General features: G+C 41.6%; 1 protein-coding gene across 7 annotated transcripts in view; it reads right to left on the minus strand.

The window, feature by feature from the left end:
• The window catches only part of col14a1b (collagen, type XIV, alpha 1b), a 61,317-nt gene extending 41,727 nt beyond the window's left edge, over nt 1-19,590 (minus strand). For 4 of the 7 annotated variants that reach the window (XM_035536378.2, XM_081713081.1, XM_035536377.2 and 1 more), the window contains exons 1-11: nt 19,272-19,590; nt 18,718-18,831; nt 14,367-14,483; nt 11,007-11,150; nt 10,181-10,270; nt 3,139-3,297; nt 2,906-3,025; nt 2,582-2,746; nt 927-1,088; nt 636-793; nt 164-293 (exon numbers count right to left, since the gene is read on the minus strand). In XM_035536378.2, coding sequence (XP_035392271.1) covers nt 164-293; nt 636-793; nt 927-1,088; nt 2,582-2,746; nt 2,906-3,025; nt 3,139-3,297; nt 10,181-10,270; nt 11,007-11,150; nt 14,367-14,483; nt 18,718-18,802 — 1,330 coding nt within the window. In that variant the 5' untranslated portion in view covers nt 18,803-18,831; nt 19,272-19,590. The remainder of the gene's footprint in view (nt 1-163; nt 294-635; nt 794-926; nt 1,089-2,581; nt 2,747-2,905; nt 3,026-3,138; nt 3,298-10,180; nt 10,271-11,006; nt 11,151-14,366; nt 14,484-18,717; nt 18,832-19,271) is intronic. The other 3 variants (XM_035536388.2, XM_081713080.1, XM_035536386.2) reach the window with 2 other exon arrangements.
• Nucleotides 19,591-22,500: the final 2,910 nt, after the last annotated feature.

Below are 22,500 nucleotides of genomic sequence, written 5' to 3' on the forward strand. Positions count from 1 at the left end.
TCAGAAGGCAGTATCTGGCTGCAGGGTGGTGAGGTGGGTGAGTGTGTGTGTCAGGACCTTCTGTGAGGCCAGCTGTGAGTAACTAGGGCAACAACACATCTGTAGGCCCATTAGCCACTTGAGGGGCTACTAAGGTCTTGGTGGGCACGAGCAGAACACTCACGTGTGGTCTCAGTGCCACGGAGAGCCGCACTGGCAGAGTTGCTGTAGATGGCGAACACAGCCACCTGATACTCAGCCAGAGAGTTGAGATGGTGCAGCACTACTGAGTTCTGATCTCCGTTCACCACCACCTGCACAGATATGACACATCTGCTCGCACCAGAACATGTATGTCCCATTAGCCACATTACTGATATCTCCATTTTATTAGAGGTACCTAGGAGGTTACCATGTACATGTTGGTGTTGGCATTGCTTAGCTGGTGCATGTTGGTGTTGGCATTGCTTAGCTGTTTAACTTATTTGGGTATTTTTAGGTTGCTATGATGCATGTAAAAACTACAGACATTTAAAAGCCTTGGTAAGACTGCTGGGCCTGATAAAACTTATTACACATGAACACAGACATTCTGCTGCCATGTGCGTGTTACTGCTACGTACAAGCACAAGCAATACACAGGCACGCGCGCACACCTCCTCTGGCTTGGCTTCTTTGGAGTCGTAGTACACCACCCTGTACTTCTCCACTGTTCCAGATGCATGAGTCCAGGACACTCGGAAACTCCTGGCTGTGACTTCAGAGGTCACAAGGTCACGAGGTGTGCCAGGAGCCGTGGAAGGCCCAGATTCTCCTACATTTGCACACACACACACACACACACACACACACACACTCTCCTAAGCATAAATGCTACAAAAAGTAATGATATGCACACACCAAACACACCCATCAGTTGGTGTGTGATGTGTTATCTGGGTGATGACCTTTGATCTCTCTGTGGAGATGTTCAACACGGTCGCACACAGCCCTAGTCAGGCCATCCACTATGGAGCTCATTACACTGAAGTCAGCTACGTTATACACATGTGTGTCCTCTGGAGGAGAGGCGATTGCACGTAGCTCGTTCTCATCAGCATTCTTCACACCTGCATAACACACACACACACACAAAATGACCACCCAAACAAACATACACAAACATATGTATGTACACATACAAACATATACACAAACACACACACACACAGAAATGTAAAAATCTATATTGCATTCAAGATATTTATGCAATAGAACCTCTGAATGGTTTCAGAACTGGACAGCTAGAAGCTCAGTGTGGTGAGGAGTACTGATATGAAGCCCCGCCTAACCCTAACCCTCTAACCCTAACCCTCTAACCCTAACCCTCTAACCCTCTAACCCTAACCCTCTAACCCTAACCCTCTAACCGTAACCCTCTAACCCTAACCCTCTAACCGTAACCCTCTAACCGTAACCCTCTAACCCTAACCCTAACCCTCTAACCCTAACCCTCTAACCCTAACCCTAACCCTCTAACCCTAACCCTCTAACCCTAACCCTTTAACCCTAACCCTCTAACCCTAACCCTCTAACCCTAACCCTCTAACCCTAACCCTAACCCTAACCCTAACCCTCTAACCCTAACCCTCTAACCCTAACCCTAACCCTCTAACCCTAACCCTCTAACCCTAACCCTAACCCTCTAACCCTAACCCTAACCCTAACCCTCTAACCCTAACCCTAACCCTAACCCTCTAACCCTAACCCTCTAACCCTAACCCTCTAACCCTAACCCTAACCCTCTAACCCTCTAACCCTAACCCTCTAACCCTAACCCTCTAACCCTAACCCTAACCCTAACCCTCTAACCGTAACCCTCTAACCCTAACCCTCTAACCCTAACCCTAACCCTCTAACCCTAACCCTCTAACCCTAACCCTCTAACCCTAACCCTTTAACCCTAACCCTCTAACCCTAACCCTAACCCTAACCCTCTAACCCTAACCCTCTAACCCTAACCCTAACCCTCTAACCCTAACCCTAACCCTCTAACCCTAACCCTAACCCTAACCCTAACCCTCTAACCCTAACCCTCTAACCCTAACCCTCTAACCCTAACCCTAACCCTAACCCTAACCCTCTAACCCTAACCCTCTAACACTAACCCTCTAACCCTAACCCTCTAACCCTAACCCTCTAACCCTCTAACCCTAACCCTCTAACCCTAACCCTAACCCTAACCCTAACCCTAACCCTCTAACCCTAACCCTCTAACCCTAACCCTCTAACCCTAACCCTAACCCTCTAACCCTAACCCTCTAACCCTAACCCTAACCCTAACCCTAACCCTCTAACCCTAACCCTCTAACCCTAACCCTAGCAGCTCAGTGTGGTGAGGACAGTGATATGAAGCTGTGCATTCCTGAGAGGAAAAAACAGCGGCAGGCACAGAAAGAAGAACATCACCCCTGCCTAAACTTCAAGCTCTCCACGTTGTCACATCCTACAAATGGATTGTACGGATGAGTTTATGAACACTTGAAGGCACAGATTATACTTGAAGAGAATTTACAAAGGTGGCAGAAGTGAGGTGTGCTGTCTGGTGTTGTAGTTGTCATACCGATGGCAAACAGCTCTATTCCTGCCACTTTCAGGCTCTGGGCGGGACGCTGGACATCATCCTGAGACTTTCCATCTGTGATCAGAATTCCAATTTTTGGAACACCAGTCCTGGACCCAGACTCTGGCTTAAAGCTGTTCTCCAGAATGTACATCAAAGCAAGACCTGTAAGTACACACACACACACACACACACACACGCAAACACAAATGCACACAATGATGAAAATGCAAGAAAGAAAGCATACAAGGAATTAGGGAAAGAGGATATAGGTTACAGAAGATAGAAAAAAGAGTGAGAAAGTAGAAATGTGTGTGTGTGTGCCTGTTAATGTGTTTCCTCCTTTGTAGGGCAGATTCTTCACAGCACTGATGACAGCATCTTTATTGGAGTACGTGTTCAAATTCCACTCAATCCTGGGGTCTCCACTGTACTGGGCCAACCCTGCATACACACACACACACACACACACACATATACACAAGGTTTTATGTGCAAATTTTATGCAGTGTGTGTGATAACGACAGCAGCAAGGATGAAGATGATGAAGAGCTCACCAACTCGTGTTTGGCCCGAGCTGACAGAGAAGGCCGATACAAGGCTCTCGAGAAACGTGCGCACCAGACGGAAATTAATGCGGCCAATACTCCAGGAGCCGTCAACCAGAATCACAATGTCAGCTATAGCTGGAGTTTTACACGTGAACGCATCCACTGCTGAGAGAAAGACAGAAAGAGGGAGACAGAGAGACAAATGAGACGTGAGTAAAGCCAAAAAGAACGTGAATTTTTTAAGGAAAAAAAAGGTGAATGTTCTTTATATTGGAAATCAACAAGTGCTATTTTCACAGATTAATGAAGGCAAAGCGAGGGAACAGGGGGCCTGTATTAAAACTTGTTTTTCACAACAGTAATCATCTCCCTCAGATGAGACTCTACATTGACAATTCCACTTCTGATTGGTCCCCTCACTCAGGCTCCACCCTGACTCCGCCTACTAATTATAATCTCTGTTATCGTTGTGAAATTTAATACTTCATATGCTATGATGGTGTGTGTTCCTTTCTTTGGAATTATTAAGTAAACCATTTAAAGATCACATACAGTTATTTCATTTGACTCCAACTCCAGGGAAACGGATAGAGGAGAGATGCAATTAAAGTGTTTAAGAGACACAGAGAGGTAAACCTTCCATGACACGCACTGATGTGAACAATCTTATTATATTTGATTAAAGCTGCATAAAAGTGTATGTGTGTGTGTGTGTGAAGAAAAAAACAAAGACAAAGACAATTATGATTTAACACTTTTTACTTAAGTGTCACCATTTTTTGTAGACTATTACATTGTATTTCTTCTCTTCCCTCTACAGTGAAAATACATCAAATTAAACATTTAATTGCTCCACTGTCTTGAGACATCTGGAACACTGTAACCTGTAAAGAAAACAAAACACAAAGTACTGTTCATCATACATTTAGTCCAAAGCAAACAACCCCCCCTCCCACACACACACCCACCCACCCACGTGTTCAACAATGTGTGTGATTTGACCTGTGAAGAGATTGCTTGGATAAATACCTTATTTGTTTAAGATAACAAATGACATTCTATTTTAATTCTGCTGTTAGCCTAGTTCATGTGTGCTTTACTCCCAACAAGAAAGTAGGCCATATATTTTTGTAAAGTATATTTTAGAGGTGAGAAGCATCTGATTCAAATTTGTTGAAATGGTTTATCAAGGGACTACTTTTCTCATTTAGTTTAACAACAGCAGAATAATGAATCAGAATAGCATCACTTTGGGCAGGATGTTATCCCACTATTATAAATGTCATTCTCCCGCTGCGGCTGCTGGGATTAAGTGTAGAAAGTCTCTCAACACCTGCCACTAGCAGCCACACAAACAGGGAATTACGTTGAACTTGTTTTAATATTTACTTATTCAGTCGTCTTACCCTTTACAAACAGGAATATGACACCATCTTACCCACATGTATATTATGCATTTATGAAGGGAATAAATGTGTCTGGTCATGCTGTAACTTGCCTTTCGCTGTCAAGTCTGTACAGATTTGGAATGCAAGCACTTCAAAATTAAATTCAATGAGCAATCAGTTAAACTATAAGATCTCTCCTATAAGAGGCCTAAAGAGTGTATCAGAACAGGGAATCATGAGTCAGAACAGTGAATCATGAAGTGCATCAGAACAGTGAATCATGAAGAGTGTATCATGGTGGCTGTGTGCACACATGGCAGATGGGTGTTCTGATCAATCCCAGCATGATCCAGGAAATGACAATCATTTGAATAAGAATAATGCAAGAGTCTTTAATCGCATCACATCAAGGGATCACCACTGTGTTTATAGAATAGCACAGCGCAGCACAATTCACAGCATATCAATATAATCACAACAGAGTAATTCTCTCTATGTCTCGTAACCCTGAGCCACATACACCCAAACACACACTCCCATGAAGCTGGAGAGCAGCTATATAGATGTGAGGCTTACAACACTGAGGTTTTGTATATAATCTCTGTATATTACAGTGCTGGCCATGACTGACAGTGTGGCTGGCCATGACTGACAGTTTCTGGTGCAAAAATATGAAGAAGACAACAAAAATATGAATATAACTCTCCTGATTTGCATTCTCTTATTTCAAATATCTAAACAATACTTCTTAGTTTCTCAAGACTATGGATTGTTGCTCCCCTAAAGGAAATTGGGTGGAGCCCTATTTATTATCTATTCTTCCGGGCATCCCACTCTCTGAGTAAACATACTGAGGAGGCATATTGTGCAATAATATTTTATAGTATGGCAGTTAGTTTGTGTGTGTGTATATACACATATGGTGAGGGTGAAGTATGGCTGTCCTTCAACTCTTCAGAAGATTCTTAATGATTGACCCCTCTTTCCTATCATTTTACACTTCAACCAGGTTACACACACACACACACACACACACACACACACACACACACACACACACACACACACACACACACACACACACACACACACACAAAACCAATTTACCTCTGATGACTGCACTAAGAAATTTTTCATACACAGTCTTGGGTGGCCTAACTGATTCAGAGGAGGAGGAGCAGACACAGGGTCTGTGGCTGGTGGCATGAGGAAGCATGGCCTGATCTCTGCAGCTAACGTCTCACTGGCCAGAACCTTCAGGTTAGGTCTACATGTGTAGCGCAAACTTGCAGGAATGAAACCTGCAGAACAGAGAGAGCACCCTGCTCAAGTGAGATAAGCTTCAAGGTTCAAAACCTAAACCTAAATATAAATATAAATATAAACCTAAATATAAATATAAACCTAAATCACCTTCTCTATCCAATTTTATAGAAAGGAATACTTGTTAGTTCTGCACACTCATTTGTGAATAGTTATTTCACTACACACACAGTTAAACACACACACACGTACACAAAGACACTACCATGCAGACCTTTGGGAAATCAGATCCTGTTTGCATTCACACACTTTTTAGACTTCTTGACACCTTACAATTAGCAGCATCCAACTCCCATCAGATTGTGTGCAAATGTGGTTGTGCACGTATGCAGCATCTATGTGTTTCTAATCTTTGTCTCCATCTCCTCAGCTGTACTCAGCTGGCTATGCTGCAGCTCCTCAACAGACACAATATTACCTCAGAAAATGAACGGTCCACCATCAAAATGAGTCTACATCAAATATATGAGCAATATAATAACACACATACACACACATACAATATAATAACACACATACACATACTTTCTGTGTTTAGTCTGCTATGACTAAACGTGACTCAGAGGGTGTAATACTGCGCTAGGTAGCAGCTGTTGAGAGGTAAAGTATAGCTTTGACTGGTCTATTAGTACTATGGTATTGGTGTCTAATATCCTTCTTAATCTGCAAATGAGAGAGAGAGAGAAAGAGAAAGAGATGGGGGAGTGAGACATGTAAAGCTCAGGGCACACCTGTATGCCCCAAAGGAAGTGTGTGTGTGCGCGCGTGCATGCATTTGTACATGGGTATAAGTGTGTGTGTGTTGGTGTATGTGTGTATCTATAAGTGTGTGTGTGTGTGTGTGTGTGTGAGAGAGAGAGAGAGAGAGAGAGAGAGAGACAGAGAGAGAGAGAGAGAGGGGTGTGTGTGTGAGTGTGAGAGAGAAAGAGAGAGAGAATGACCAAGTGAGCATTTCAATAGAATTCAGCAAGTGTGAACATGGAGGTAACAAGGGGAAAGGGAGACTAAGAGACAGAGAGAATGAGTAAGTAAAGCCAGTCTGGGAGTGGCAGTATCACTCTACTTTAACCCATCCATTGTAGTGTAGCTATAATATGACTAATTGTGGTTGATTTTTCCTGTTATGTGAGGCAGCTGTTTCAATCCTAGTCTCCTGTGTCCCAAGAGACTCAGACTTTCCCCAGTTTTCCCTTTTCCTCAGGCTCACTCTCTCTCCCCTGCTCCCTCACTCCTCTCTCTCTTGCCTTTGGTCCCACACGAGAGCAGATGAGGGGGGTAGCAGCTCTGTAGTGAATCTGCACAGAACTTCTACTCTGTGTGGACCTCTCAGACTCCTGCAGCTGTTCCATAATGACAGCTCTCACAGTTTACACACACACACACACACACACACACACACACACACACACACACACACACACACACTTACTTCATACATATACACACTTGCATGCACCTCATCTCACACTAATGCCATGTTATGGTGGCCAAATGCCTCTAGCAGAATTCCAAGCTTTCATCTTGGTCTCAATATAAATCAAGCCTGTGAAACCAAATATGACTGTTATTCTCCAAAGACTGATGCAAAAACAAATGCAACCTCTCCTCCCGGATCTTAAAAACTTTTAAAAATCCTTAAATTCAACTTCCTCTGCACAAGAACACTCCTTTAACTGTACACATACACCACAAAGCCTACTGTTGGATTAAATTAGACTGTCTGTGGGGAGTCTCAATTTTAATCTCCCATAGTTTATTACAGACAATATTATGTTTCAAGTAATCTCTATTTCATTTTAATATTGACATTACATTTAGATCATAAATGGCAATTTTGAGTCATATTAAGTCGTCTTGAACTAATAACGGTCAACATGGATTAGCCACTAAAAATCCTTTTAATCTTAGTTTAATCTGTATATACATTAGTGTGTTGTGCTTCTAGAAGAACATGCAGTGGGATGCCATAATGAATCACAGCACCTCAGAAGGGACAGCTATTCAGCACCACTCGTCTTACCTTCACGAGCACCCCCACTCCCTCTGCAGTCCAGTCCAGGTACTACACTTTTTCTTCGCAGGTTTTTGCCTCAGTCTTTCTCATTAGACTGTTAGAGTGTCGCTCTCACTGGGCAGATGTCTGCACTGAGGAGTTACGAGGTTTTCTGAAACTCCACATAAGGGTTTCTATGGTAACCCCTATAACACTCCCGTGTGGTACCTGAATATCACATACCTGCACCTACACATGCTGATAACATACAACAAAACAAACACACACACACACACACACTCTCATATGCGAAACAACTTTCCACATTACAGCAACATACACACACACACACACACACACACACACACACACACACACACACACACACACACACAAATATTCACACACATATGCAATGCACAAACATGCACTAACTAAACATCACTATAAAAGACATACATCAACATAAATGCGGACACACACACACACACACACACACACACACACACACACACACACACACACACAATACTGAATAGTTACAAATATCAACCAAGAAAATGATATTTATAACTATACGTTCATAAGTAGTGGTCGACCGATATATCAGCTGGCCAATTAATCGGGCGGATTAATGCCATTTTGAGATAATCATCATCAGTTGATGCCTGCGCTTACAAGTTTGATGGCCTACAGGTCTCACAGGGTTGGTGGCCTACAGGCAGCGCTGTCAGTCTGGCTGCGGAGCTACATTATAGTGCCCCCTTGTGTCCATTTAGCCAAACGGTAAAATTTCAATTCCTATTTTTCAAAGCTTATATTTAATTGGTCACTCAATAACATATACAGTGTTGACTATTTGTATAATTAGACTGATTCATTTAGCAAGAAAGTGCAAATAATGTTATTTGGGACTTGTAATGTTAGCTAGCCTTTAACCAGCTAAACTAGCTAGCTAGCTCACAGGGCTCAAACTATTGTTCTCATCTCAACTCAACAATCTGCTATCATAAACGATTGATTTGATAGTTATAAGATACCCAACATTAGTTACGGTCAGTTGCATTTGCCAATGGGAGATTTAACTTGTTAACAGGACTTTGAAAGCTAGCGTTAATGTTATCAAATTGCCAAAACGTTTGGGGCAACGAACGTTATCTTGTGTATGTGCGTATGTCTATGTCTGTCTGTCTCTCTCTCTCTCTCTCTCTCTCTCTCTCTCTCTCTCTCTCTCTCTCTCTCTCTCTCTCTCTCTCTCTCTCTCTCTCTCTCTCTCTCTGTGTACACCAGCTGGAATAATTCTCAACTATATGAGGGACAGAATCTCTGCTCTATCACATCATTGTCATCTGTAGTCATTTGTTAGATGACGCGAGCAGGCTGTGCATGGAAGGGCTTTTTTGTTCATTTGTCTGTTTGCTTAGTTTGGCTATTTGCCTTGTATCCAAGTCTGTCAACAAACCAAAACAAACATACAAAAATATGCTTTGGGAAAGTTTTGAGAAGTTGGTGAAAAAATAAGTTAGAGCTCAGTACTGTAACTCTCATGCACCCTGCAGTTTTTCAGTACCTGTGGACATTCATTTAGTTGATAAGCATTTTTAATTTAAAATAAGTGTGCTGCAGACAAAGTACAAACAGACAGTGCTGACAATAACTAAGCACTAACCATATATAGTTCATTAAATGTTCATGTCACGATCGCGTCACTATCGCCCCCTTGCTCGTATCCCCGCCTGCAGTTATGTTCACCTGTATCTTGTTAGTCTTGTATGCCCTGTATTTTGTTTCTCTGGTTGTCAGTTATTTTGGTGATCCATGTTTGTTTGATTTGGTTCTTCAGTTCATTCAGTATGTATGGTTCTTGCTGTTTTGTGCCCTAGCCTTTCTTATCTTTATTACCCGGGTTCATCCCTGGTTAGTGTTTATGTTTGTCCTTAAATTCCCTCTGCACTTGTGACCCCTTGCCTTGCACTTACCCGCTGACATTACAGTTCATGTAGGTTCAGCAATTTTGTGTCTCATTTATTATTATTATTATTATTATTATTATTATTATTATTATTATTATTATTAAATTGTATTTTGTCAGCTCTTATATCAGCCTTATATATTGGCCCTGCTCTGATATCGGAATCAGTATCAACCCTTAAAAAACCCACATCGGCTGATCACTATACATAACTCCACATATATATCTACACATTATAACTACAAATAAAAGCTAAATACAAATACATACCAGATGCACACACACACACACACACACACACACACACACACACACACACACACACACACACAAATAGCTGGTCATGAGGTGACCTCTAACTTTTGACCTTACCTTCACTGATCTCGTTGCCCTTTTCAGGCTCATTGTTCTGACTCTCTCTGTGTATCTGCAGGCCTCTGTCACTCACCTCTGACCTGGGTGCTGGGGGTCAATAAATACTTACATTATAGTAACACTGAACAATAAAAACCATTACAATAAGTGATAATGACACTTGCCAATAAATACTATGATATAAATGCTAAAGGAATATTTATAACACACCAATAATCATAATCACAGTTCGTATTTACCATAACTATTATTACTAAACAGTACATGATTTAAACATAATTACTTTGAACAAGTCTGTCTAATACATGTGGCAACACTAACTCACAATAACAATTACTAATATTCATCTTTACAGCAAAAGCCAAGGCTAATAAAGAGTAGTTCACAGAACTATCACAGAACATCACAGACTGAATCCATAATATGGAATTAAAATACCTGATGCAGGATTAACAACACTACAGTTACACTAGCAGCTGTAAACATATTTCTACAGTGAGTGATTACTTGATTAGGTATGTCTACTCTATAGCTGTACCTAATAGGCTGCCATATATTTCACAGTCAGTTTACATTTACATTTATGGTATTTAGCTGACGCTTTTATCCAAAGCGACTTACAATTATGACTGAGTACAACTTGAGCAATTGAGGGTTAAGGGCTTTGCTCAGGGACCCAACAGTGGCAACTTGGCAGCGATGGAGCTTGAACTAGCAACCATCCGATTACAAGTCAAGTACATTAACCACTGAGCTACCACTGTGTAAATCACAGTTGTGATTTACACTCATAGTAAACAATGGTAAACCATGACATCATTACCTTTATATGTCCCCAGTAATGGTTTGCTCTGCTGAGAGCCACTAAGTGTCATGACTCTGACGGTGTACTCTTTACTAGGGTCAAAGTCAGTAATTACAGCTTTGGCCTCTTCCTTGTTGAGTCGGAGTTCTGTCTCACGTCCTCCTGCAGGTGAGACACAGGGAGAGAGGTAAGTCGTCGACAGCCTGGAGCGGAGAAGAGCTGTGCGGTGCGTAGAGGATGAGGCGCGGTTGGCCAGACCACCTCAAACACTGCTTCCCTTTAATTACGGAGGTCGCCATAATGTGCTTGAGCATTCAAATATACAAATTAATGTGCAATTCACTACATTCCTGTGGGAGTATGAAAGTTTGGAGGAGGGAGGAAAGCTCAAAAAAGGACAGGTTAAAGTGACTGAACTTCCTGGATAAAAGAATGTGCATTGTGTAATGTTTGCTTCACTCTATGCAATAAAATGCCTGTACACGCATTAACCCTAATCCAAACCTGTATATGGATTAACCCTAACCCATATATGGATTAACCCTTACCCTAACCTGTATATGCAATAACCCTTACCTTAACCTGTATATGGATTAACCCTAAAGATAACCCTAACCTCTATATGAATTAAGACTAAGCCTAACCTGTATATGGATTAACCCTGATCCTAACCTGTACATGGATTGTACTGTTCCATCTTTGGAGACGCATGTGCAACCTTCCAAGCAGAACATAATGCCTGATACTGCAGTCACAAGTAAGCACTATCACAAAAATGAAATGAAGGGGTTGTTAACTAAGCCAATACAACTATCAGTCTGTATCCATTTTAAATCTTCATATCAAAATTCAGATGCATAAACCTGTCAAAAAGTTAACTGGTTTATTTAGATCTTTTACTAATAAGCTGTCAATTCTGAATAACGCCAGCTAGTCTGTCTAAGCATGAAAATCAAAGTTGATTTTTCATTTCATGATCCCAGTATTGTTGTGTCAGGCATCTCCAGTTCCAGCCCTGCACTGTGACAGGACTATCCTCAAGATCACAGGGTCTCTCCTCGTTCGTCTGCGCAAATACATCCTGTCAATCCCCCACAGGAATGCCAGCACACTTTTTTTGCTCATAAAGTAGCTTATCTCTAATTTCCAGCCAGACCTCCCCATTGTCGGCCTTTAGTGCATTATGGAACCCCAACAGAAGCCAGCTGAGCCTTAGCCACCATCACTGATCCTTATTACAATTCAGCACTCTGCATATATAGCCATCGTCATCAAATGAACTGTCCCCACTGCTCATCTGAAGCAGCCGATTGGTCAGAAAGAGTGAAAGAGACCTGCTGCCAGCTGGGATGAATTCATGCAGACAAACCAAATAAAAGCTTGAGAATCAGGACGGGTTTAGTGCTACTGCACGACACACTTCAGTGCTCATTGCTCTAACACCCAGAAGTCAACCCATCATCTAATTAGTAAGTCCTGCATCAGCCCAACCTGAAATTTAATGAACAGAAAACACAGGAGCTGAAGGGTCTTACATTAGCGCACACTCAACCACGCAGCCTTTCCACTCTGGAGCATCTACAGACTTCACTACAGCACACAGGTGAAAAGCAGGTATAGCAACACACAGAGACTCCAGGCAGGTGGACCCAGAAGTAAGTAAAGCAAGAAGACAAAAGGAAGGGACTGACAAGGTGTAGTGGAGTCACATTCATCCCGTGTGGATTAGTGGGATGGAGCCAGGTGAATGTAGCTACTTTAACCCTGCTGGTGACCCAGAGCTTTATTAGACGTGGCATGATGTGGGTAGAGCTGAACAGAAAGAGCTCATTCTCTGTTCATCTACATAATCTCTCCCTCACTCTCACTCTCTCATTCCCCCTCTCCCTGCCTTGCTCACTCCCTCTTTCCCCCTCTCTTGCTCACTCACTCTGTCTTTCTCTCTCTCCTTTGTCTGTCTTTCTCAGTGTCCCTTTCTCTTCAGTACATTATGAGTGACAGCAGAGACACTACCAAGCAGATCTTTTATCTGATGTCCCGCATCACCTCCACGCACATACAATACACACCCCTTTCAGGAGAAAAATGCAGTGATGAATGACAATTTAAATTAATAATAATACAATTATAAAGTTAAATCATCATCTATTCCCACTACAAAAAAAGCCTTCTTGAAAGTCCTTCATCTTATTCTGGGAATATCAATTACAATGAAATGATAAATCTCTGATTTCTAGATTTTTACCAGATCGGTAATCTCACATTCGTAATTAACTACTTTGTGACAGCTGCTGCAGCTGATTCTCAGTGGAGTCTCTCTGCCATCAGGTTAAGGTCCTCTTTGGCAGCAGTTATCTCCCATGTGAAACCTGATCAGGGCTGAGGTGTGTGTCAGTCAGAGAGTTGAGTGTGTGAGTATGTGTGTGTGTGTCAGTCAGAGATTTGAGTGTGTGGGTATGTGTGTGTGTGTCAGTCAGAGAGTTCATGAGGAAAGATAGTATGGAGGAACAGCTGGTGCAAAAGCTACACCTGAGAGATGCCAGCCAACCACTAAAGCGCCGACCCATAACATTTGCATGTTCAAAATGAAATGACTGCTAGAAAAGCTTCATAAATTATTTGGTAATTGCTGTACATTGTTTCTAAATGTCAACGTCTCAACACTGTTTTCATTAATTTTGTTTATTGTTTTTGCAGTTCAGTGTCTCCAGTTTTTTCTGAAAGCTCTGAACAGTTCACACAGTCTTTACTGTCGCAGTACTTATTGAAGTGCACTGACTGTACAAAACAAGAATAATGATAAGCTCACACAGACACAGAGAGAAAGAAAGAGAGGAAGAGGGAGAAGTGAGACAGAAAGAAAGAACGAGGTCGGAGGTTAGGGTTCTTGCTAATCTGTAAAGGATGTGTGAGACAGCTGCCTCAGGAGGATCAGAGGTTAATCAAAGGAGGACATTTTCAGAGAGACATACTATACAATGGCTAAAGGCAAGTTTACACCTCACAGATAAACAGACTGACTACACTCAAGAATGAAATGATAGCTGTGGTCAGTTTTTTGTCTGAAAAGCTGTTTTTTCTTAAACAAGACAAACCACACAAATTACAAACCATGTATGAAATGGTTAACTAGCAACATTTTCCTTAGAATATGTTTAACACTATTACAAAAATAAATAGTTGAACTAAAAATGAAAAACAGCAAAAAAATCCCCAAAACATATATGAAACAGCCACATATGAAACAGCCCTGGGTTATATGTTTCAAAATGGTATTTGCTTGTGTTTTATTTTTTGCTGTTCTAAGTCCATCAACTGTGATGCCAGCTTGTGAAAAAGAGCAGGAAACACTAGTCACCAGCCAATCAGCACACTCACCTGAGCCAGAGCTGTAGACGAACTTGTAGCCGTCATACGTTCCTTTTGGCTCTTTCCAGGACACACTGAGCATGCCTGAACCTATCTCCTTAAACCGCAGTCTTCTTGGAGCAGGCGCTGCACACACACACACACACACACACACACACACACACACACACACACACACACACACACACACACACAATCATTGTTAAATACCTGTTCAGTCTGCAGGTGGATATGAGCAATGCTTAAAAATCATTCTTACAGTGGATGATGCTAATACTTATCATCTGCAAAGCAAACATGCTCTTAAAAGGTCCAAACTTCATCTGTGTCTCTCCAACCTCTACAAGGAGAGGCAGAGGTCTGAGAGAAACCACAGATCTCACAGAGTTATAGACATTCCTTTGAGACAAGTACAAATCTAGTCAAACTTTGTCGGTGTTAGTAATAAGTCTGCATTATTATTTCAGTCATGAAAGGCTGAAGACCACAGTTTGACAGAGCCAGAAGAAGTCTGAGAGAGGAGAGCTAAAGGCTGTGGAATAGGCTTGCTGTGTTTATTCCTGCCATGGTGAGAAAAATGGAGAAGCATTATGGAGAGACAGAGGGGCAGACCACATTCACCACTCAGCTGTTCCTCACTTCACTTCAGCTCCACAGGCAAAACCAAACCAAAACAATCCCAACACAAACACACACACACCCATGCACGAACACACACGGAACCACACACACCCATGCATGCACACACACGCGTAACTACACACACGTATGCACACACACACACACACACACACACACACACACACACACACACACACACACACACACACACACACTTCCAGGTCTAAACCAGTACTACACCATGTGTGACTTCAAACTCTATGCAGCCCTCCACTCCCACAAACTCATTTCTGCGGTTTGTGTCTCAGTTAGCAAGCCAAAGCCGAGAAAGACGCAATTCTTTACATCCCCTCACGGCAGACAGTGGTGAAGATGTGTAAAGAACCGTTTGAGATTAGACTAGCTACTGCCCAGATCAGCATTCAAAGAGACGTATCAGATCAAGCACTGTACAGTAATACACCAAGCACACCCACCTTTACACTGGGGTGGGGGGGGCTTTCTGCCGGGCTTTTGTGTCTTTCTCAAATGAAGATCTCTCTCCTCAGAACGGGGGGCATTTACACCCCAGTACACCCCAGTTCAGTCCAACTGGGTTTCTTTCTCTTTGTGTTTTTTCCACGTGTTTCTTATAGCTCCCAACGCTGAGGGAGCATACCCAACACAGACTCACTCAGGTTCGACTGCGTAAGTTTGGCTAAGCAATTCGCAAGTGCTGTAGAGTAAAGCAATCATATACTGGACACATTTTAGAACCACTGGACGGACACTACACTACTGTAAAAGATTATTTACATCATCGGCAAGGTACGCATGTTAAAACAGCAAAAATAAATGAATATTTTATAGTGTGAACATAAGTGAAGCCACATTTTCAGCCACAGTGTACGCCACTATTGTTTTAATATTGGTATTGCTGACACACTATAATGCTGACATTCATGATAGTCCCCACAATATGAGAGTGGACCAAAAGATAGAAAATATGTCGATTATTCGATAATAACAATCACTTGCTTAGATTGGAGGTGATTATGTATGTGAACATTACATTTATATTTACATTTATGGTATTTAACAGACTCTCTTATCCAGAGCGACTTACAAAAGTGCTTTGTCATTTCCTCAGAGAATACATCCTAGTACAGTACAGTAGGTTAGAGTCCAAGATATCAATGAACTAGAATACTGTAGAAATACAGGGATCGGTGCTGATGCCTAGAAGTGTGAAACACATGTAAACTATAACAGGAGCAGGATCAGTGGTCATTAAAACAGGAGACACTACCAAACACTTTGGCTGGGTAACACCATAGTGTATTAAGTATTGCAACTCAGTGAAACAAGTGAACTTAAGATTTGCGTTTGTAAACAAACAAAGGTGTATTTTGTTTTGTTTTTTACCGATTGCCTGTGTTTACAGGATTTACAAGATTGAATTCTGGCTGGAATTCTGGCACATTTAGTAAACAGTTGGGACACACTAGAAAGCCCAGTCAGAAATCTACATACTGGATAAGTACTTAGGTTAAAACCTAAGTACCATGCATGCCATGTGCAAAAAGTACATTTTGTTGCATCTTTGGTTTGTGGTGAGTCAGTCTGCTAGATGCAAAAATTCACTTCCCAAATGGGGGCTGATTTCACTGATATGCCTCAGCTGGTCCAGGTGATATTGTCAACTATAAAATTGAGATCTGGGGATTTAATAAAACTGTCACTTCAATGTGTAAACATTACACTGTGGACCAGCATCAGGCAGCAAGAATGCTGCCTTCCTGTTCCCTGATATTCTGTTTTATGGATTTAGATTGCTGCCTGCCATTGTGCCTCTAACTCTCTAACTCTAACCCTCTAACCCTAACCCTCTAACCCTCTAACCCCAACCCTCTAACCCTAACCCTCTAACCCTAACCCTCTAACCCTAACTCTCTAACCCTAACCCTCTAACCCTAACCCTAACCCTCTAACCCTAACCCTCTAACCCTAACCCTCTAGCCCTAACCCTCTAACCCTAACCCTAACCCTCTAACCCTAACCCTCTAACCCTAACCCTCTAGCCCTAAGCTTCTAACCATAGCCCTAACCTTAACCCTCTAACCCTAACCCTACCCTTAACCCTCTAACCCTAGACCTCTAATCCTAGCCCTCACCCTCTAACCATAGCCCTAACCTTAACCCTCTAACCTTAACCCTAACCTTAACCCTCTAACCCTAACCCTACCCTTAACCCTCTAACCCTAGACCTCTAATCCTAGCCCTCACCCTCTAACCATAGCCCTAACCTTAACCCTAACCCTAACCTTAAACCTCTAACCCTATCCCTCTGACCCTCTAACCCTAACCCTAGGAGAAATTAAAGCATGAGCAGGCAGGAGGACATATTAAAGAGCCACATCAAAGATATAGGACGCTCCATTGCAGAGTCTACTAAACACAATACACTAGTATGTTTCCTCTGTAAGACCTGAACACTGAACCAGTGCTGTTAGAGGGTGCAATCAAATCTGAAGAGAGTCAAGCCAGAGTACCAGAATGAAGGTGTCCAAGTCCCAGCAAGAACTACTGCATCAAACCTTCAGGTGTTATGATGTGATAACCTGAGTGTAAGGCTACCAGAACATCACATGGTTTACACATTTCTAAGGATGTTATCTCAAAGCATTCTGGTCAACGCAAACACCTGTGCTTTTGCACAGCCCAAACTGGAATGTTAGTTTCAGTGATTCCTGATATTACCTTAAAATAATATTTTAGTGAAACATTTTATTTTCCTTTCTCAGAGACCAGCTAAAAAATTGGGCATTGGGCATTGTATCATTTTTCAGTGTGGGTGGGGGCTAATATGAATGTGAAAGGGGCGTCTGGGAGCAAACATGTCTTCCGCTCTTTACTCAGCCTGGACTGACCGTAACCCATTCTGTGAATACACTCTGGGTTCGACAGCTCTCTGCATGAGGACAGTCGTACTGCGACACCCGAGGAATGGGACAGGTGCTCACTCTAAACGATTATTAAATTAGACCAATGAAGACAATGACTTCAGGTGAAGTGTAAAGTGAGTCAACTTCACTGCCTGGTGTGAAAGTTTCAAAGGTAATGAAAGATAACATTTAAATGGATACCTTTACACTGTAAGAGTAGTTAAGCATATATAAACAGATGTATGCTATATAAAATGTACTAGATACATTTTACATTTGCTCTCAAGTTGGGTCATCTACGTAAGTATTTGAAGATATAATTCATCTATCACACAAGCACAAAAGAGGCTAAAACTGTGTATGTGTCAATATATTAATAGCATGCATGGAAGAGGAGTTCAGATCTTATAAAATCAAATGCCATGTAATCGCGGTGTGGTGCAACTATTAATTAATTGCAGCAAAGCTTATGGGAAATTCTGGGCTCTGCATACATTACTCTCATACCCAAAGGGATCTTACCGAGTCTTGTGTTATTGTCACTCACAATGATACTCTGCAAAGTCGGAAAGTCGAGGTTTATTGTATCATTTATTATTCTTCCTTAATGGAGAATTTTGCGCTCAGGCGCAGATGGTACGTTTAAGGGAACTTATAGCTCAACCTTCACTAATTACTGGATGCACAACCCAACAATGCAGCAGAACGCAGGACGTTCAGTTTTCTAAGCTGTTTGTGAAATGCAAAGAGGCAACGTAACAGCCTTTATCTTCGCCTTTTGTGGGTTTGGTAAACAGTGACGTAACAGCCTTTACCTTCGCCTCGTGTGGGTTTGGTAAACAGTGACGTTAGTGCCAAGAAGCACAGTGCACCAAGTGTCCTGGAGCCACGGGCGTGCATCCTCTCCTGCGTCTACTGTGGGGAGCAAACTGTAATAAATAAACAAACAAATACATATATCAATAATACAATTAATTAAGTAAAAAAAAGTAAAAAGTCGAAACCTTTGTTGCTAATGAAAATCACCTTCTTGGTATTTTTTTTTTGGTGGGGGGCCAGTCTTGGTGTTCAGAAAACAACAATATTTACATGTATTAAACAAAGCTGTGAAATTGGGCGGCGATTGTATAACTTAAAAATTCAGAACATTAAACGAAACATTCAACACAACAAATTAGTCTTCCCTAATCAATACACTAATTATAAAGCAGCAGAATGGAAGCCGTGTTTAAATCACATTAGTATTATCGATATTTGAAACCGACCTAATTCAACTGTGCTGAAGTCAGATATTTGTTTAGGAGCGCCTGAAAGATGGTGTTAAGAATAATTTAAGGCATAAACATTAAACACAAAACAAATATCTTACCTCTTTTAATCCTCGTGTCGTTTTTGCTCCTCAATGATTTCTGCAAAGCTTATCTTCACCTCGCGCAAACTATTTACAGCTCGCGCCTCCTCAGTTCAGGCATGTGAAGGTGGGTGTATCTCGCGTCGCAAGCTCACTACTCATTCACTCATCCCTCGAGCTATTCATTCCTTCACACCGTTTAGTCTCGAGTGAGAGAAAGAAGTAGTTCTGTAGGCGACCAGTCAGGGAGACGTGACTTACTGCGAAAACTGTCAAGCCCGAGGAAACGTTTACTGATTGAGGGGCGCGTCTTGCACTTTCACTATTGGGGTTAAATTCTAAGAGCGCTCCGCAGGGCAGGCAGGATCTTAGTCCGCACCCCCAGCCCCCACCTCTAATACCATCTCAGACAATTAAATGATTACCAAAAGATTAAAGGCGTCTTTCCGAATTTCTGTGTTTAATAAGAGGGACAACCTTTGGACGTGGTAACTCATCTAAGATGCGATTTCGTGGTGATTTCATGTGACGTCCTCTAGCACCGCTGGTAGGTTGAAGGCGTCAGGTTGAATGTCACTACCAGTTCTTTACACACCTGTAGCATTTTAGTGATTACGATTTTCGGGTGGTAGTAGTAGGAGCTGCTGCTTGTGACTAGTTTATATTTATGACTTTATTTCTCTCAGTTGTGACCAAACTGATGTGGGCACTGGCTCAGCTCCTTTGGTCTCACTGAGGATAGTCCATTTGACAGATCAGGATTACTACATATTGCTGAACATTAATGCATAGCAAATAACGTAAAGCCCTAGGGCAAGAGTTTGCCCTCTAGTAAACTCTATTCAGCCCATGAGTAGAATAGTTTACCAGAACAAACTAATGAATTCCACATAATGTACCATAACATAATAACATCAGAGCAGACAAAATGAGTTCTTACAAGTAACCCTGTCTAGTCAATGTTATGATCCTGCTGATAAAAGTCAGTCCAAAAGTGAAGTATCACATAACTTTTTCAAAAATTGCACAAATTCAAAAAATAAATCTCCAAAAATACTGCATGCGTGCTGTGTGTGGATCAAAGGAATGCATAGGAGCTTCCAATACTGTACCCACAGAGCAGTGTAAGTGGCACTCCCATATGTGCCTAGAGGCTGTGGAACAGGGTATCTATCTCTCTCTCTCTCTCTCTCTCTCTCTCTCTCTCTCTCTCTCTCTCTCTCTCCCTTTCTCTCCCTCTCTCATGCTCTCTCTATGTCAGCCATGTTAGATGTGCCCGAACAGGCCAAGAGGCGTGTGGAATGTATCAGTCCTCATCACCATGACAACTGGGTCACAGCCACGACAGAGTGGGAACAGTGCTCCATAAATCCTGTCCCTGACTTTCCCACTTGACCAAGGAAAAAGGTGTGTGTGTGTGTGTGTGCATGTTTGAGTGTGTGTGTTTGTGTGTGAGAGAGACACTGTTTAACCTTCATGCAATTTTAAAGTTAAGCAACAAAAACCATAGGACAGTATGTTCAAAAGTTCAAACTGACTGTTAGATTAAATCTTCCTCGTGGTGTGCTTTCTGAAAGGGAGAGAGCCATGTGTATTTTTTCTTTCTGAATTCAATATAGTACTTATTGTTTATTGCACTTATCATTGTCTAAGATAGAGCTTATGTATTTTGTACTTCTAGGCATCAGCAGTGATCCCTGTATTTCCACAGTATTCTAGATCATTGGTATCTTGGACTCTAACCTACTGTACTGTACTAGGATATTCTATGAGGAAATGACAAAGCACTTTTGTAAGTCGCGCTGGATAAGAGCATCTGCTAAATGGCATAAATGTAAATGTAAATATATTATTGAGTTACTACTGTACATTAAGTGCATTTAGCTGTAACTTCCAATTTTTATTGGTACTTTTCTGGCTTCTGAGCTTCTATGGTGTTCTGTTGGGTTCTGTGGGGTCTGTGACTTCTGTGGGTTTAAGCTCTCGATGCCATACCTGCAGTGATACAGTAGCAGGTCATGCATTTAGGTGACTGTACCTGTTATGCCAGTGCATTTCTACAAACACCTGTGAAAACTGGTAGAAGCACATCATCAGAGCAGAGTGTTCAGCAGACAGTGCCGCCATGCCATTACATCTCATTAAGCAGGTGCAATTAGACATTCTCATCTACTCTTACGTGGCTTTGTAGGGAAATGCTGTGCAAGTGTGGACAGGTATAGAACCAAATCAAGCACGGTTGCAAATACACATAAATGTGATTATTAGGCAGGAGAAGTGTCAGCGTGAACATACATTGCTGTATCTTAAAAGAGTTATTATTTAACATTTGACCCCTTTTTGTTTCTTGGATGATTTGTCAACACATACTTAAATCAGCTCTGAAAGCAAATTCAAATAAAACTGCCTTCAACCCCACTGAGCTTCATTCAGTAACAAAGTATATATTACACATGTTAAATGCACACACACACCCATTGGCTGACAAGGACAGAAATACTCCTCATAATTAATTTGCCAAGACTCTTGTTCCAATGTATTCTCTAACACTAAAGTGCTGAGTTTTGTGTGTTTTCTAATGTAAAATTCCCCACTTTTCCCTTCAAGCTCAGGCCATCTGTCAGAAGCCTGTCAGAATTGCAGTGAAGTAAGTTTTCCAGAGAAATGGGACAGAGGTTCTTCATCCTTCAGCTGTGCAAACTAAGTGTACAGGAGGTGGACAGTCACATACATGCACTCTAAATGCCATCTTAGCTGAACATAATAAGAATTTTAATAAGAAGTTAAAAATATTTATTTTACATGACTTATACATTTGCCTTCTGATAGCTGAGGATTTAGTAATGATACAGCATAGCCAAAAGACATTTTGAATAAAATAAGGAAAACAAGGTATAGCAAAAGTCTTAAAATATGTTTTCTGGTATATAAAAAACCTCTGAAAGAGCTCAGTGACATTTTATTAACTACATGTATAACTAAATTTTAATTAGAAGCACCTTCACTGAGACCCTATGAAATTTGTGACTAATCGAATAAGCCTATTTCAGATGCTCTACCATTAGAAGGTTTACATGTGTTAGATATTGAACAAGGAAAGTGTGTAATAACTTGGCTGTCTTGCTTCATAAAAACAACTGTAGCACAATGCTGCCATCTAGCAACAGTGCACGTGTCCTAATCTACTACTGTCTGGTTCCCATTCTGGTTTCTTTTGTATTTTCTCAAATAATCTGATGCACACAGT

This window comes from Electrophorus electricus, chromosome 4 (genome assembly GCF_041902795.1).
Source record: "Electrophorus electricus isolate QZ-2024a chromosome 4, ASM4190279v1, whole genome shotgun sequence".
Lineage (NCBI taxonomy): Eukaryota > Metazoa > Chordata > Actinopteri > Gymnotiformes > Gymnotidae > Electrophorus > Electrophorus electricus.